The sequence below is a fragment of the Vicia villosa genome, unplaced genomic scaffold (assembly GCF_029867415.1).
Source record: "Vicia villosa cultivar HV-30 ecotype Madison, WI unplaced genomic scaffold, Vvil1.0 ctg.002020F_1_1, whole genome shotgun sequence".
Taxonomy (NCBI): Eukaryota; Viridiplantae; Streptophyta; class Magnoliopsida; order Fabales; family Fabaceae; genus Vicia; species Vicia villosa.
The window spans coordinates 348,955-367,228 of record NW_026705814.1 but is presented as its reverse complement, the minus strand read 5'-3'; the positions used below and the strand labels follow the sequence as shown (position 1 = coordinate 367,228).

At 35.8% G+C, this 18,274-nt stretch overlaps 1 protein-coding gene across 1 annotated transcript; it reads left to right on the top strand.

The window, feature by feature from the left end:
- Positions 1-606: 606 nt before the first annotated feature.
- Positions 607-2,527, top strand: LOC131637535 (glycine-rich cell wall structural protein 1-like). The gene has a single exon (XM_058908130.1). The coding sequence runs from the start codon at positions 1,307-1,309 to the stop codon at positions 2,525-2,527; it is 1,221 nt and encodes a 406-aa protein (XP_058764113.1). The 5' UTR covers positions 607-1,306.
- The last annotated feature ends 15,747 nt before the right edge of the window (positions 2,528-18,274 follow it).

The window sequence follows — 18,274 nt, the reverse complement described above, 5'->3', positions numbered from 1 at the left end:
GTTATAAACCGAATACTATAAATGATTATTACAAATGAGTGTCAGTTTAATTTTTTACGAATAGATTGAATATTGTCTATGCGAAAATGCAACCACAATACTGAAGTCTCTAAACAATTATACTGATGCATTTCTAGAGTTTTTCAAACAATTTTTTTTTAATTAAATCAAAAGAAATTTATGTTATCTTATCTAAATGCTCATAGATAAATAACAATTTAATTATAGATATATTAATAGATATATTTTTTTATACAAAACAAAATAAATACACTCACATGTCTTTTTGAGAAAATGTAGAAATTAACTTTCTTTTTTTCAATTAAGACTGAAGGGAGTAAATTTGTACTAGTAAAAATAATTTTGTTTGGTATATTCATTTCTAGACTTCTAGTCCGTGGATAAAATATTATTTTAAGGTGAATTCTTATCTACCCAACACAAAAAGTTGGGTAGAGTTACCTTTAGTGTAAAATGCATTGGAAACAACCAAAAAATATATTATTTAATAATTAATTAAATAGGACAAAATTAAATAATGTGATGTGATTGGTGGAATGTACACTATTCAACTTTTTGTGATGGGTAGAGAAGTTGTCCCCTTATTTTAATTGCGAAGTAAAGAATCAAATTAAATACCTAAGAAAAGTAGTAGGGCGAATTTAATTTTACTCTGAAAAGTAGCTCGGAAGACAACATTCGTCGGTAGGGTTGACCAAGTTTATATGCAAGCCAGCCTAGACATGAATGGTTACCATTATGGGAAAAAACGGTAGAACTACTGCAAATCTTACACCCCAATAAATATACTTTATTGTAGTAAAAAAACAGTTCTACACACTGTTTTTTCAGGACTATATTTAGAAGGGAACTCATTTTTAAGCATATATTTTTGCCGACAAATTTTACATGTTACTACATTTTATTACAAAATCAAGTATAAAGTATGAAGGCCAATATTCAACGTGGACTTATGTATAAATCACAAACTAATGATCTGCATTATTGTGAAAAGCAAAAAGAGTGATATCCTACCAGGTTACCAAATGCAACCAGAGTCCACGTTGGACTTTTGAAGCTCATTATTGTTCCACTTGTTATCCTTTAATGCTTTCCCCTACTCCCCCAACGGTTCAGAACACGCAATCTTTAATACACACTGATATTTGATGAGGCCTATAAAGCACATTGAACAATATCTCTACAAGATATCAAGAGTAGCAAATTGACAGTTTATCCAAAGAAAAAAAGAGCAGCAAAGTGTAAGAAAAAGTGTGAAGGAGTTTTTCAATTCAATTGAGCATTAATGGGATTCCAAGGGAAATGGCTTTCTGTGAGTGTTCTACTTCTTTGCATTGTTTTTGATCTTAGTATTCTTACTCTTGGTGATCACAAGCTTGACCAAGAAAGGTATGGAGATGATTGTCGATTTGGACGTGGACCTCGTTGTAGAGGTTGGGGTGGTCGTCGCGGTTGGGGTGGTCGTCCCGGCCATGGTGATTTTGGAGGTGGAGGTGGAAGAGGAGGGGGCTTTGGTGGTGGTGGAGGTCTTGGTGGTGGCGGTGGTGCAGGAGGAGGTCTAGGTGGTGGTGGAGGACTTGGAGGTGGTAGTGGTGGTGGAGGAGGTAATGGAGGTGGTGGAGGTCTTGGTGGTGGTGGTGCAGGAGGAGGTCTTGGTGGTGGTGGAGGACTTGGAGGTGGTGGTGGAGGAGGTAGTGGTGGTGGAGGTGGATTAGGTGGTGGGTCTGGACAAGGTGGAGGATTTGGCGCTGGTGGAGGTGTAGGTGGTGGAACTGGAGGAGGTATTGGAGGTGGTGGAGGAGGAGGAAGTGGTGGTGGGGGTGGATTAGGCGGTGGATCAGGTCATGGTGGAGGTTTTGGTGCTGGTGGAGGTGTAGGTGGTGGAGCTGGAGGAGGACTTGGAGGTGGTGGAGGAGGAGGCAGTGGTGGTGGAGGTGGATTAGGTGGTGGCTCGGGGCATGGAGGAGGATTTGGAGCCGGTGGAGGTGTAGGTGGTGGGGCTGGAGGAGGTCTTGGCGGTGGAGGAGGAGGAGGTAGTGGTGGTGGAAGTGGATTAGGTGGTGGTTCAGGACAAGGTGGAGGATTTGGCGCTGGTGGAGGTATCGGTGGAGGAACTGGAGGAGGCATTGGTGGTGGAGGAGGAGGAGGTAGTGGTGGTGGAGGTGGAATTGGTGGTGGCTCAGGACATGGTAGTGGATTTGGAGCTGGAGCTGGTGTTGGCGGAGGTTCTGGAGGCATAGCTGGTGGCGGTGGGGGAGGAGGAGGTGGAGGAGGAGGAACAGATGGAGGTTCAGGACATGGGGAAGGCTTTGGTGCAGGTGGTGGGGTAGGAAGTGGAGGTGGCGCAGGTTTAGGTGGTGGTGTTGGTGGAGGTCATGGTGGTGGTGGAGGAGTTGGTATAGGAATTGGTATTGGAATTGGGGTTGGTATAGGTTCTGGAGCTGGCCAAGGATCTGGTACGGGAACAGGTTCTGGTATTGGCGGCGGAAGTGGGGCTAAACATTAATATTACATGAATTTATTGAGTTATGCGACTTTTGCTGGATGTTTACAATTTTCAATATAACTCATAATCAATTATTTATGAGAAATGTGTATTTTATGTGATTATTTTATAAATTACTTCACTAAGTTTAAGGTTAGGAAACTTTTTATTACAATCAATGAAGATGTTGCACTCTTATAGAAATTTTAAATCATACACTATTAATTATGTTAGTAAATGTTCGAATTATATTAACAGGGATGATTGAATTATGAACTTCCTTATTTATTAGTACTTGTGGTGAGTACATTAGAGGTGACTCAGTGTGCGATAAGTTAAGCAAGAAGTCTTTTTATTTTTTATATGTGAATAAGTGATACCTTGACCTAATATTATAGATAGATATTTATAGCTCTGACTCTCTCTTGAAGGAAGTCAGACTCTTTGCAAATAATATCGACCATTTGAAGTTGCACTATTACGGAAAACAAATATGATAACGATTGTGAAATACATATAATGATGGTTGTGTGTCCATTGTTAGGTAGTGTGTGATTGTAAGTATGTTGTATTCCACCATGGGTGAGTGACCGTGGTGATAAACTAGGTAGTACAATACATATCACAAGGTTATATAGTAAACAACCGTTGTGATATATATATATATATATATATATATATATATATATATATATATATATATATATATATATATATATATATATATATATATATATATAGGGGACGACTCAAGTGAGAACATTTGGTTATTATGAGAAATGAGAACAATGAATCACCACCATTAAATTTTGATTTTGTTGATTTTAATGGACTGGATTGGTTTCTATTTCTATTTTGATTTAAAATAAATATTAAGGATCATAGAAAAAGAATCCAATCCAATCCATTAAAATCAACAAAATCAAAATTTAATGGTGGTGATTCATTGTTCTCATTTCTCATAATAACCAAGTGTTCTCACTTGAGTCGTCCCTTATATATATATATATATATATATATATATATATATATATATATATATATATATATATATATATATATATATATATATATATATATATATATATATATATATATATATATATATATATATATATATATATATATATATATATATATGGCATATCTAGTGAGAATGGATAAGTTATATGAGAATGTGAGAATGAATAAGAACCATTAGATTGAAAAAGGAATGGTTGAGATTAAATTGTGATATTTAATAAATCATGTGTCATTAAGAGGGAAGAGGGATTATTAATCAAATTTTAAAAAATATCTTTTAATCTCAATCATTAAATATAAATCCAATGGTTGTTATTACCATTCTCACATTCTCATATAACTTACTCATTCTCATATGATATGTTATATATATATATATATATATATATATATATATATATATATATATATATATATATATATATATATATATATATATATATATATATATATATATATATATATATATATATATATATATATATATATATATATATATATATATAGGGAGCGTATCCGGTGAGAACTGATATTTTTATGAGAAATGAGAACTATTGATATCATCCATCAGATATAATTAACGTTTAAGATTTATTGATTCCATATTAAGAGCACCTTACTGAATTTTTATCAATTATGATCAATATTTAAAAATTCCATAAATAAATTATCTTTTCAAAAGAATATTTTTATTTCTTTAATTATTAGAGTATTATCAAAATAAGAGAATTTTTTCGGAATTATAACACTTAATATTTAAATGTTATCACAATATTTTTTATTTTCACTATAATTCTAACTCCATTTTCATTTGATCTATAATTTATTTTGAATGAAGTAAATTATTTTATTTATAATATATTATTTTATTATTCATAATTGATTTTGAATTGTTCATTATTTAACTTTGAATAATACTATGAATATAAAATTTAATTTATACTTAAGAATTCATAAACTTTTATTCTTCACATAATTATAAATATAACTTGTTATTAATTTGTCACTTTTAACTAAAAAACTTAAGAATGTAAATTTATTACTGATATTTTGATTTGGATGATTTATTTATTTTTAAATTAATTTTTTTTTGCATGCCATACTATTTTATCCATTTTAAATATTTTTTTAAAAATCTATTATTTATATTTGTATTTGATTAAAAATGTTGAAGAAAATGAAATTATTACTTATATTTAAATTTGATTGATTTATTTATTTGAAAGTTTGAAATATTTTGTTTTTGCAAGTTATTATTGCGGCTATTTTAAATTAAAACACATTATTGATTTACTAGATATATTTTAATTTGATTAAAAGTTTTAAGAATGTAAAATTATTAAATATATATAGATTTGGTTGAATTATTAACTTGCAAGTTTGGTAATTTTTCTTTTAATAAAATTTCAACGATCATCACCATTTAAAATAAATTATACTTGTGTTAAAATTTTAATAATTAAAGCAAGTAAAAACAATTGGAAATAATATCTTTTTATGAAAAATTTAAATACTGAGCATACTAGATAAAAAGACAATAATATACTATTTGTATGGAATTAATAAATCTTAAAAGTGATAAATATGATTAAAATATTATTTATTCAATCATAAGATTAAATTATATTTATCACCGATGTTCTAATCTTATTTGATCAAATAATAGCACATTAGTATAAAAAAAATTGTGAAAACATTAAAATATTAAGTGTAATAATTCTGAAAAGGATTCTCTTATTTTGATAATATTCTAATAATTAGAGAAGTAGAAATCTTCTTTTGAAAAGATAATTTATTTATGGAATTTTTAAATATTGATCATAATTGATAAAAATTCAGTAAGGTGCTCTTAATATGGAATCAATAAATCTTAAACGTTAATTATATCTGATGGCTGATATCAATAGTTCTCATTTCTCATAAAAATATCAGTTCTCACCAGATACGCTCCCTATATATATATATATATATATATATATATATATATATATATATATATATATATATATATATATATATATATATATATATATATAGTTCTGGACCAGCCCAATTATTCCAATTGGGCCAATCCACCCTTTGGCCCAAGGCATTCTATTCCATACTCGCGGCAAACCTCCTCAGCCCGCTCCGGGCAAAAATGAGACACTACCGAGCACGCTGAAACCCCATGCTCGGTAACGGCTAGCTCCCGCGTTTCCTGGCCTAACGCTTCTCACGGGTCCTCAAAAGATGGAGTCCTCTTCCATAGAACTGCCCTATAAATAGCCCTCTAACCTTAAAGCGCAAGGAAATCACTTTTTTACCTAAAATCTCTCACTTTTCTGTAGTACCTTGTTGTCCAAACACTTACTTTGGCATCGGAGTGCCTTGCAGGTACAACCACCTTTTTCTCCTCCAACCGTTCCGGATTTCAAGCTTCACCGTTGCTGGCCACCTGTTCTGCTCGGAAAGATCAGTGGCGCCGTCTGTGGGAAAAAATCAGCTCCCCTGTTTCTTTTCTTGCACTTCTTGATCCTTTCTTGCCCCTGCAAGAACTCAGAAACCAAAGCTCTAATTCAACCATCATCCATGGCTGGCAACAACGAAGATTTCTATGCTTTGGACGCAACAGTGATCAACAATAACGACATCTCTCTCGTCCTTCCTCCACCCAGAAATACCGCTCCACATCCTCGTGACGGTCTCACAGCGTCTCTCTCCCCAGAGGACTTCCATGACAACACTGTCCATCACCTCAGAGAAACCAGCAGTAAAGACAACCGCGAAGCTGTTCTTGAGAACCCTTTCTCCACCAAGGGTCCCACTCCCCCGGACCAAACCATGGCCGCCGTCTTGGCCGCCCTTGCACAGACGAACGCCCTAATCCAACAACAAAACGACATAATCGGGGAACTGGAACAGAAGCGTCGCTCTAAGACTCTCCCCGGTCATAACACTTGCTCTCATCGCGAGGCAGTCACCAAGAAATGCCCTCGTTCCCCCTCTCCGAGGGAGCATGCGGGTCCCATTTCCAAGAAAGGAGATAGCGACCACCGCTCCCGACAGCGTTCACAGTCTCCCCGGCCAAAAAGAAAGTCTAAGTCGCCTCCCGCAAGACACGATGACGACCGCAGATGACATAGGCAAAGCCGAAGCCGGTCTATCACACCGACCCCCAGTGACGAGGAAGAGGAGCGTCGGGGCCCTCTGTCCCATTTGATCTTGGAAGCACCTCTACCGATCGGTCTCAAGAAGCCCCCACCACTGGGCACATACGATCGAACCAGACGAGCATATCGAGAACATCGACCCCCTCTTAAATTACAGAGGAGTGGCGCAATCAAGTGTCGGTTGTTCCCGACCACATTGCGCAAAGGAGCCATGACATGGTACAAGAGCCTTCCTGACGAATCCATTACATCGTGGAAAGTGCTCAGAAAACTTTTCTCCAAACACTTCACGGCCTCCCGCAGACATCCGAAGTCGGAAGCTTCCATGGAAGCCATCATTCAAGGGAAGGAAGAATCACTCCGGGCCTACATAGAGAGGTTAAACAAAGAGGCCGTCCAGGTGTCCACAACAGCGCACATGAAGAAGTTCCTGCTCGAGCGAGGCCTCCCGCCGCGTTCAGATTTCGCCAAAGCCGTCGGGATCGAGACGCCTGCCACTCTGGATGAATTTTTCCTCAAGGCCCAGGCGTATATACATTATGTGGAAAAAGAAGTTGCCCACGCGGTCCGCAACTCCAGGCAAGAAGAAAACACTAAAGGCTCCCGTCAAGACGAATCGCGCCGGGGATTCGACAAGAAGAAAGAAGACAGAGGTCGAGATCCTAAGGACTACAAAGGCCCGGCAGGTAAATTCCGAGAATACACCCCATTGAACACATCCAGGGAACACATCCTAAACAAATGCGCAAACGCCGAATTCCAAACGGGCAAGGTCCGCTTCCCAAAATCTACGCCTGCACGGCCAAACGCGGACAAATCAAAGTTTTGCCGTTTCCATAAAAGCCACGGGCACAACACCGAAGAATGCATCCACCTGAAAGACGCGATAGAAATACTGATCAGGGAAGAACACCTGAAATAGTACGCCAAGAAACAAGAGGCTGCCAAGGAGGCCAAGCCGGTCGTCGAGGAGAAGCCAGCAGAAGATGCACCCTCCATGCAAGTGGCCATGAGTATCACCAGACCAGAGGACTTTTACCTGCCCGACTGGGCTAGAATATCCTCCCCCCTCTCTTCTCACAGCCCATGGGAGTTCTTCCCTTCCGCCATGGTCATCTCCGGAGGAGGATTCAGCAAACTCACCGTCGGGTCTGTGAAGTGGAAGTTCGACGAGCTAATCTCAGAAAATTCGAGCAAAGCCACCACCCTCGACCTTGCCAAGGGCGGCTCCTCCCCCATTGCCTTCTACGGAGGAGAACTGTCGGGCGGTGCCCCCAACGCAACCATCCCTCTCCTCATCCATGCTCGAATGGCCAATTTCGACGTACGCCGCATTTTGGTCGACCAAGGAAGTTCGATAGACATTATGTACTCCCAGCTATTCAAAACGTTACAACTGGATGACGACCACCTCACCCCCTACGTAGGCTCCGACCTACAGGGCTTCAATGGCACCGTGACGAAACCATGGGGATTCGTCGAACTTATTGTCTAGGTTGGGTCAACAGAGACCGCGAGGTCCGTCAAAGTCCAGTTCCTGGTCATCTATTGCCCTTCGATCTACAAATGCATCTTGGGGCGACCCACGTTGGCCGAACTAATCGCCGTCCCCTCGACCGTGCACCTCAAACTCAAATATTACACACTTAAAGGGCAAGTTGCCACACTCCACGGAGACATAGAAGCGGCCAGGAGGTGTATCGAAGCTTCCGCCAAAGGCCTCAGCTCGATAAAAACAACCTCTCAAGACAAAGCGACGCCCAACGCGGGCCCCGAGCCCAACAAGTCAATGTCGCGCATCGACACCATCGACCTAGATAGTCGCTTCCGCAGAGAATCCGAGGGGAAAACAGATACGAAGAAATCAGAGGAAGGTCTGCGACCAATCCCAGAAGGAGATTTCGAGTTGATAGCCCTCGGGGAGGATCCGACCAGGGGAGTCAAGATTGGGACAGATCTGCCCGAACTAGCTAGAAGACAACTCAAGGCTGCCTCCGGGAGAATGCCGATCTGTCTGCTTGGAGAGCAGCCGAGATGCCCGGCCTCGACCCAGAAGTATCATGCCATCACCTGACGATCGATCCGACCTGTAAAGGTATAGCTCAAAGGAGAAGGAAGCAATCTCCGGAAAAAACGGCCGCCATCGAATTAGCTGTTAGGGACCTCTTAGAGGCTAAATTCATATCGGAAGCCAAGTACACCACTTGGCTCTCCAACGTTGTACTTGTGAAAAAAATATAATGGAAAATGGCGCATGTGCATTGACTACACCGACCTTAACAGGGCTTGCCCTAAAGATGCTTATCCTTTGCCGAACATAGATAAATTAGTCGATAATTCCGCCGGTTTTAAATTACTATCATTTATGGATGCGTATTCTGGGAACAACCAAATACCCATGTCTAAAACGGACAAGAAATATACGACTTTCATGACCAAATCGGGCAACTATTACTACAAGGTAATGCCCTTCGGCCTAAAAAATGTTGGGGCAACGTACCAGCGGATGATGAACAAAGTATTCTGGACGGAGATCGGCGATATGCTCGAAGTGTATATGGACGACATGATCGTCAAATCCCAAAAGGAGACCGATCACGCCGCCCATCTTAGAAAAGGCTTCGAACAGGCCCGGAAATGCAAAATGAGATTTAACCCCGAAAAATGCACTTTCGGAGTCCGAGCTGGTAAATTCCTCAGTTTCTACCTAACAGAAAGAGGGATTGAAGCGAACCCGGACAAGTGCAGATCCTTCTCGAATTTCCCCACGCCGAACTCGAAAAAATCCATCCAATCCTTGAATGGAATGCTTACGTCACTGTCCAAATTCGTGGCCAAGTCCGCACAGCATGCCCTCTCTAGATGGTTCATCACAATTTAAAAATTATTATGAACACAGAGTTTAATTTGATTTTCGTCCCTATAAGTTCAAATGAGGGGATGAGAGGGGAAGAGAGGGATTTTAATGAAAAATTATATGTTTCTTTTGATTTTCGTCTCTGTAAGTTATTTTTTTTTGGTTTGAGTCCCTATATCTTACTTTTTGCTTGAGGTTTAGTCCCTAAAGCCAAAATCTGTAGGTTTCCTGCGGATTTTCCTGCAAAATTTCCTGCAGATTTTCATTTTAGGGACAAAAACGAACGCGGAAGTGAAATATAGGGACTCAAACCAAAAAAAATAACTTACAGGGACGAAAATCAAAAACTCGCTAACTTACAGGGACCAAAAGTGCAATTAAGCCTATATATATAATTAAAAAAATCCCCTCACCTCCCCTCCCCTTCATTAAAATCCCTCATCTCCCCCTCATTTGAACCAAACAGACCCTACTTGTTTTTGTGTTTGTGTTTTTTGAATTATGTGGAGTATTTTGATTTGAGTTTATCATTCTGATTTAATTCATTCCTTCCATTTTTCTTTAAATGCAAAAAAAAGATTCTGGTTTAAATTAACTTTGCAAAGGTTGCATTTTTATCATTCTAGTTTAACTCATTTTTTCCATTTTCTTTAAATGAAAAAAAAAATCATTTTGGTTGAGCTTTGCAAATGTTGTTTTTTTATCATTCAGGTTTAACTATGTAAGGTTTATTTTTCTTCATTTATAATAATTATACACTCAAGTTTGAGCTAATGTGTTTTTTCAGCGTTTTTTTTTGTTTTTCTACAATGTTTATCTTTCATGTTTTATTTTATTTTGGACTCATGTTTGAGCTCATGTTGGTTGTGATGTTTTAGCGATGTCTATGTATGTATTAACGTTATTGTTATGTATGTAGGGTTCATAATCGTACACGCTAGAAAATCATCACAGTAAACAACCAATTATGTATTTTTGAGGTGTGTAAGTGATCATGGACCATTGTAGTTACTGATTTAATAATAGATTGGTGGAAGTATCTCCAAATTCCTGGTTCGACAGAAGTAAAATTGTGTCGTCAAAGCTTGGACTCAAATGATTGTCAATTTTTTTAGTCTAACAATATTTTTGCATATTTTGTTCACCAGTTGAATATTTCTATTTTCTCAGAGATCTTAAAAATATGTGGATCAGGATTTCATAAGTTTTTGCTTGGATTTTTCTAAAAATATGTGGTATCAGTTTTGTATAAAAGTATCATGATTCTCTCATTTGTATAAAAGTATCATGATTCTCTCATTTTCTAAAAATATGTGGTATCAGTTTTGGTTAAGGTTGATTAGTGCAATTAATTGATTACTAATTAAATGCATTTTGATTTTTAAGAAAATTTCATTTTCAGCTTAAAGATCTTAAAGATTATGTTCTTTATTATCATTTTCTTCTTATATGATCGATTTCAATGTTAAAGTTTTAAAATGATTTTTTATTACCTTATTTAACATCACGTGCACCTTTGAACAATTTTCTTGTTGATAGAAAAGTTCAAGTTTTAGTAGGAGTAGTTTTGTATAACTACTCTAACAAACATTAATTATATTGACAAATAGTCTGATACATATCAAGTTGATAGACATAGTTTTTATCCAATAGTCTGATAGAGCAACTAATAAATAGAGCTGACAATTAATATATCTAATATCAGTTTAAAAAAAATTGAACATTGAATAAAAATAGGAAATAATCAAATAAATTTAAGAAAAACAAACACATAATCAATACTATTGTTATGAAATAAGTAGAAAGAAGACAAAAGAGAAGAGAGAAAGATAGAATGATTTAGTATTATTTCATCGGTGTATTTCTACAAAGTGATTGGTCCTATTTATAGGATAATATTCAGACAATGTAATAAATACAAATTGTTACAAATAAGGAATAAAATCATTGGGAAACAAATATTCAATTATTCATAAAACTCCCCATTGGATGTTTGTTTTGGATATGCCTCGTTAAAACCTTTACTAGATAAAACACAGTGGGAAAAAATCTATTGAAGAAAAAAGAGTACAATATTCTTTTAAAATAAATTTATTTCTCCCCCTCAGCTGAACGTTCATTTCTTTAACAATGAAGACCAAACTTTTGTACTAGTTGATTAAAAGTTCTACTTGGGAGTGACTTTGTGAAAAGGTCTGCAAGATTATCACATGAACGGATGTGTTGGATGTTTATATCACCATACTTCTGAAGATAATGAGTGAAAAATAACTTTGGAGAGATGTGTTTTGTTAAGTCTCCTTTAGTGTAACGATCTTGCAATTGAGCGATACATGGTGTATTATCTTTATATATGGTCGTTGTATTTGTTTTTCCAGAAGACAAACCACAAGTATTTTGTATGTGTTGGATTAAGGATCTCAATCAAACGTATTCTCAACTTTCCTCATGTAGTGCTAAATGTTCTGCATGATTAGATGAAGTTGCTGCTATTGTTTGTTTAATCGATCTCCATGGAGTAGTTGTACCACCACATGTAAGTAAATAACCTGTTTGTGATCTACCATTGCGAGGATCTGTGTAATACCTGGTATTATATTTGCCCAATTATTATTACTAAGATTATTTGGTATAAAAATGGGATAAATATGATACACATTTCTACTAATAGGTCTATTGTGCTAACTAAACCTATTAGTTGCAATAGGAGGGGGTATAATAGTATTTTCATCCTTTAAGTAAGATTATACCTTGTTTGGTTACTTACTCTATTCCTTGCAAAACCAGAATTTTAGAAATAAAAGAGGGAGAAGAGAGGAAGAGAAACGTGAAAGAGGAGAGGGAGGAAGAAGACCCATTTTCATGTCAAGCCTTGCATGCATCCAAAATCAAGCTCAAACTCAGAAATCTGTTACTCTCATCTCTGTTCCAACTTTATCTTCATCTTCTAAGGTGAGGTCATAGTTAGAAATGGGGTTTAACACTTTTGGGAATATTGGGGTTTAAGGGTTCTTGTGAGAATTCCATGAATGCATGTGATCAATTTGTTTAATTGATGAGTACATGTTGTATGTATGATTATTTGGTGAAAATGTGTTCTCGAAATGATAATTCATGTATTCGATTGCTGTTACATGTTAGTGTTCGGTTTAGGATGGATTAGAATGTGTTAGAACTGATCTTATGCAGGAAAAATGTGATTCTTGCTCCTGGTTCAGTAAGAAATCGACTGCAGGGGTCAAGCAATCGATTGCACTGTGAAAAATTGACATTCTGCGCTTCTGGTTCAGTGAGCAATCGATTGCACACTGGGGCAAATCGATTGCACCTGACAGAAAATTACCCCTTTATTGTTTCGACCATAACTTGAGTTCTATAACTCGAAATGAAGCCCGGTCGGAAGCGTTGGAAAGGTATTTCGATGCTATTTAATAAAATTCTTAAATCTAATGCATTTACTTCAACTATGGAATATGGTAAGTGAATGCCTTATGGTATGATATGATCGCTTTAGTAGAAATTAAATGATGATAAGTAATTGGATTCCATAATTATGCTATGACATTGAAAATCCGAATATGAGTATGGATACGATTTATATATACTGGTGTAATACATATGAAGGGTCGTGATTGGTCATTGATTGTTTTATCCGTCGTTTCGGTTAAATGTTCGGTTGTATGCCTTTTTGCGTATGATTGTGTGTAGTATGCTAGAATCGAAGTGGGCCACTACTAGGTGGTAAGGCACCATTGTGTATGGACTAGTTTCCAATAATACCATTGTGAGTGTGCCTGTGAGAGTCTTTTATGGCGTGTCTCACCTGGAGAATACACCTCGTGTTCTTGGTATGTTAACACACCTGAGCTACCATTGCGAGTGTGCCTGTGAGAGTCTTTTATGGCGTGTCTCACCTAGAGAATACACCTGGCATGCTTGGTATGGTGGATTTGTGATGCCAATTAGGCGATATCACTTGGATAACTCACCTCTAGCGGTTCCACGTAGGCTACACCACTAGGCTCCTAACCGGATGGGCTTGTACAGTCAATTAGGCGTATTCGCACTTGCGAGAACCGTCTTGCGTATGGATGGTGATGAGGTCGTGACGCCGTGTAGGCAATATCACTACTGTAACTCATCACAGATAAGATTCCATATAGGATATGTCCGTACATCTAGCGATGGTCTTGGGCGAGTCTTCTTGACGACAGGTACTTGGTTACTCACCGAGGGTGTGTCTGCAGCCTAGGTAGATTGGTTGTTACCACTTCTGGATTCCCCGTACATGGATATAGGTTTGCATACATGATTGTTGTACTAATTATGTACTTGTGATATGATGACTCCTATGGTGGACGATTCATGTGTTTGCCCCGTGTTTGTACCTGATGTGAGGATAACCCCGAATCAATGGAGGATTTAGTTTTGTGATATATGTACCCTGTAGATCCGAGTGGACCCATATGATAGGTGGACTCACTGAGATTTAGTAATCTCATCCCATTCCATTTCTCTTTTTTAGGTGGTTCGAGGCAAGGTCGTGGCAAAGGCAAGATGGACTAGTCCTTTGGCGATATCTTAGTTGGATGCCTATCTTTTATTCCGTTTTCGTGCCTATCTTAGTATTCTATTTTGAATATTGTACTAGATTATGATGTATTATTTTGGCCATGATACATCCGGCTTTTGTATTCGGTACTATGATGTACTTTATTTTCCACTGCGATGTTATGTATTGTTGTCTCTATGTACCATTATTAATACTTTATGCATATTATTCTAGACATATATGTGTGGGGTGTTACAATCTGACAAGTAACCTGCATCTTCATAACATGTTAACTCGAGTCTAGATACTTTAGTATAAAACAGACTCGTGTCTATTGTAGCACTAAGATAACGAAGTATATGTTTGACTCCATTCCAATGTCTTCGTGTAGGTAAAGAATTGTATCTTGCTAATAAATTGACCGCAAATGATATATCAGGTGTGTATAGTTAGCAAGGTACATCAGTGCTCCAATCACACTGAGTACTTCAGGACCAAGCAATTCTTCATCCTTTTTTCTCAAGACCTGAAAGGATCTTTCTCTACATCTAATGATCTAACAACCATTAGAGTAGACAACGGGTGACATTTGTCCATGTAGAAGTATTTTAAAAGTTTTTCTATATAGCATTCTTGATGTACAAATATTCATTTGTCAAAATGCCCAATTTGTAAACCTAGACATAATTTTGTATTTCCTAGGTACCTCATCTCAAACTCTTTCTTTAAACAATTCATAGCTTTTGGAAGCTCTTCAGGAGTTCCAATAATATTTATGTCATCAACATAGACAACTATTATTGCAAATTCCTTTCCTGATCTTTTTATAAAAATACAAGGACAAATGGAGTTATTTGTATATCTCACTCTAAGCAAATATTCACTGAGACGGTTATACCACGTGCGCCCAAATTGTTTCAAACCATAGAGAGATTTATTCAATTTTATGGAATAGCTTTCTCGAGATTCGGAATTATGTGTCTCTGGTATATTAACCCTTTAGGGAGTTTTATGTAAATGTCACTATCAAGTGAGCCGTATAAATAAGATATTACAACATACATCATGTTCATATTAAGCCCTCCAAGTACTATAAGGCTAATAAAATATCGAAAAATTAATTGAATCCACTACAGGTGGATATGTTTCATCAAAACCAATCTTAGGTCTTTTTGAAAATCATTGAGCAACAAATCAAACTTTTTACCATTCTTATTCTATTTTTTCACAAAAACTCATTTATATATTATTGATTTTTACACCTTAAGGTGTTCGGACTACAGGTCCAAAATTGAGTCACTTGTAAAGTGAGTTTAAATCTTATTCAATTGAATATGTTTATTTTGGCCAATTCTCACTTTGTCTACAATCTTTAATAGACTTTGACTCATGATCCTCTTTGTCATTTAGTGCTACATTGTACAGAAATATATCATCAATGTCGACTTCGTATCGGTTCCATTTTATTCCATTTTGGACATAATTTATCGAGATCTCTTTAATTTCATAAGTTTTAGGTAACTGATCAATCTCTTCTAGAGATGAAATATTTATTATGTCCAAAGATTCTTTTAGATTTTATATATCCCCACATGGGTCATCTTTAATTTTAGCTTATTTTCTTGGTAGAGGATTATTAATATTGGAACCGACTTTTCTACAATGCTTCATGCACGGTTTCAATTCATTTGCTATATTAGATTATCCAACGGGAGAATCCACTTCGATTGTAGTATTAGCAGATGTAATTGGTTGTATAAAATTTGAAAATGAATCATCTTTCGAACTTCTGGTTCATATTGGTTTGTACGAGGATCAAGATCTAAAATTGTTCATTTGAACTTCTTGTTCATGATTTCAGCTGCTTATTCCCTCCCCCTAATATTGGAAAAATTAATTTATCAAGTATTAATCAGCCTATTTGGCTGCAATCAAGTATTTTATTATTTGCTCAAGTTATATCCTCAAAATTGAGATTCATATTAATTATATTTTCCAATATTCTTCCATGACTCATCTTAATATATTATATTGGAGCAATTGGAATATACACAACACATCCAAATATTCACTTAGATGAGAAGTATTAGAATAAATTATGGAGGACTAAGATATAGTATCTTATTGGCTTGATGCGAATAAATATCTTAATATCATACTTTGGGTGTTTTAAATATATACTTTATAATTGATGATCCCATAAGTATCAACCATATAATTAACTTTAGACGTCTAAAGAATGGATCTTCAGGTCCATTTTCTTTTTATGAACATATATTACATGATGTTCAATATCAATTTTAATAATATATGTGATACTTATACATGAATTTCTAAAAAATCCAGAAAACAAGATCTTAGTCTAATTAGTTAAGATAATAATTTCATAAACTTCTGGTTGTGAGTAGACATATGCATGATCTTTTAGTCGATGCAACAATTAATGTCATAAAAACTCAATTTCTCAAATTTTTCTTTGGAAACACACAAATTTTATTGGATTGAAGAAACTTCTGGTACTTCAAAACCAATTCTCGCATCATAATACATCTGAGATGACCCAGCCAATTTTGCCAACAATACACTTAAGTGTGATCTGTAAACTTCTGGTTTACAATAATACATAAGATTCTATTCTTTTAATTTGTTTCAATCTCTAAATGACCTGCGAGTGATAAAATTTTCGATCTAGATAAACAAAGAAATCACGAATCTCTAAATGACGTAGAAGGTATTGATTTTATCATCATAAAAATATTTTACAATACGCATTCATCATACATAAATTGAATATAAATATTTATTCTTATAAGATCAATTTCATTAATCATCAGATTAATAATATAGTAAATAATCAATAAATACTATATATAATAATTTGTGATATCTCACAAATATTTTATGATTCTATCAAATATCCAAAAAATATATTCAAAAATAAAAAAATTTCCATTTCACTTATTTATCTCAATCATATCATATATAGATCTTTGAAAATTATTTAATTTATTTTTAATAAATTAATTGAGTAGTATTTAACAATAAAATGAAATATCTTAAATCTTATTATTTGTACATATAAATAAACATATCAAATATATTATCATATTATAAATATTATATTGAAATACCCGGTATTAATATTCCCTAAAAGTCTATTACTTATTTTAATAGTAGAGGGCTTTTGGAGTTATATTAATGTAAACCATATATTTAGTGATATTGAGAAATAAAACTAAATGTATGTGTGTTAAGGGAATTATAGTATTTTCCTCTCTTAAATAAAAATTAGGGCATTGTTTGGATCCATGTCACTAACCTTTTGGAACAAAACCAGAATTTGATAGAAGTAGAGGAAGAAAACGTGGAAAGGGAGAGGAAGAGAAGAAAGTTTCCAACTTGGTCCAAGCTCCATACTTGCATGCACCAGAATCTGTCCAAGCTTTACCTCTATCATCATCTTCATCTTGCTCTCAGCTCCATCCTCATCTTCATCTCCTTCTAAGGTGAGTCCTTAGTTAGATACCTTGGGGTTTTGCATGTAAGGGTTGTAATTGGGGTTTAGGGATTGTGAGATAACTGATAAACCTATGATGCTAAACATGTTTGTATTGCCTTAATCCTTTGCATGCTGATGATTCTGTATATATATATATATATATATATATATATATGTTTGAAATTCGTTGGGATTATATAAATGATGCTGGGAGTCAATTGGCAAGGTTTGGGACTGGTTTAGAACCCTTAAAATGCAGAAAAACTGATTCTGCTACAGGGTAATCGGTTACTGGCTTCTGGGTAACCGGTTACCCTGGGCGCAGAGGGAAAAATCAGCAAACTTCGGAAATTCGTAACTTTTGCGTCGTAAGTCCGTTTCGTGCAAACTTTATATCGTTGGAAAGCTAGTGACGTGTAATTTCTAATAAAATTGGTCCCCAAACCATAATGTTTGATTTAATAATATTGGAACCCCACTTAGTGAACCTCGTCGGCTGAGATTTTACGTTACTAATTCCCCCGTGAGCAGTTCCGTTCCAAATAGAGAACCGAATGCCTCCTTAGTCGTGTGAGACTTGTTTAAATTGTATTTGAACATGCTAATGTTGTATATAATCATGGATGTGTTGATTTTTAATATGTGGATTATTAATTGATACATTATATTAATATGAATACTATGA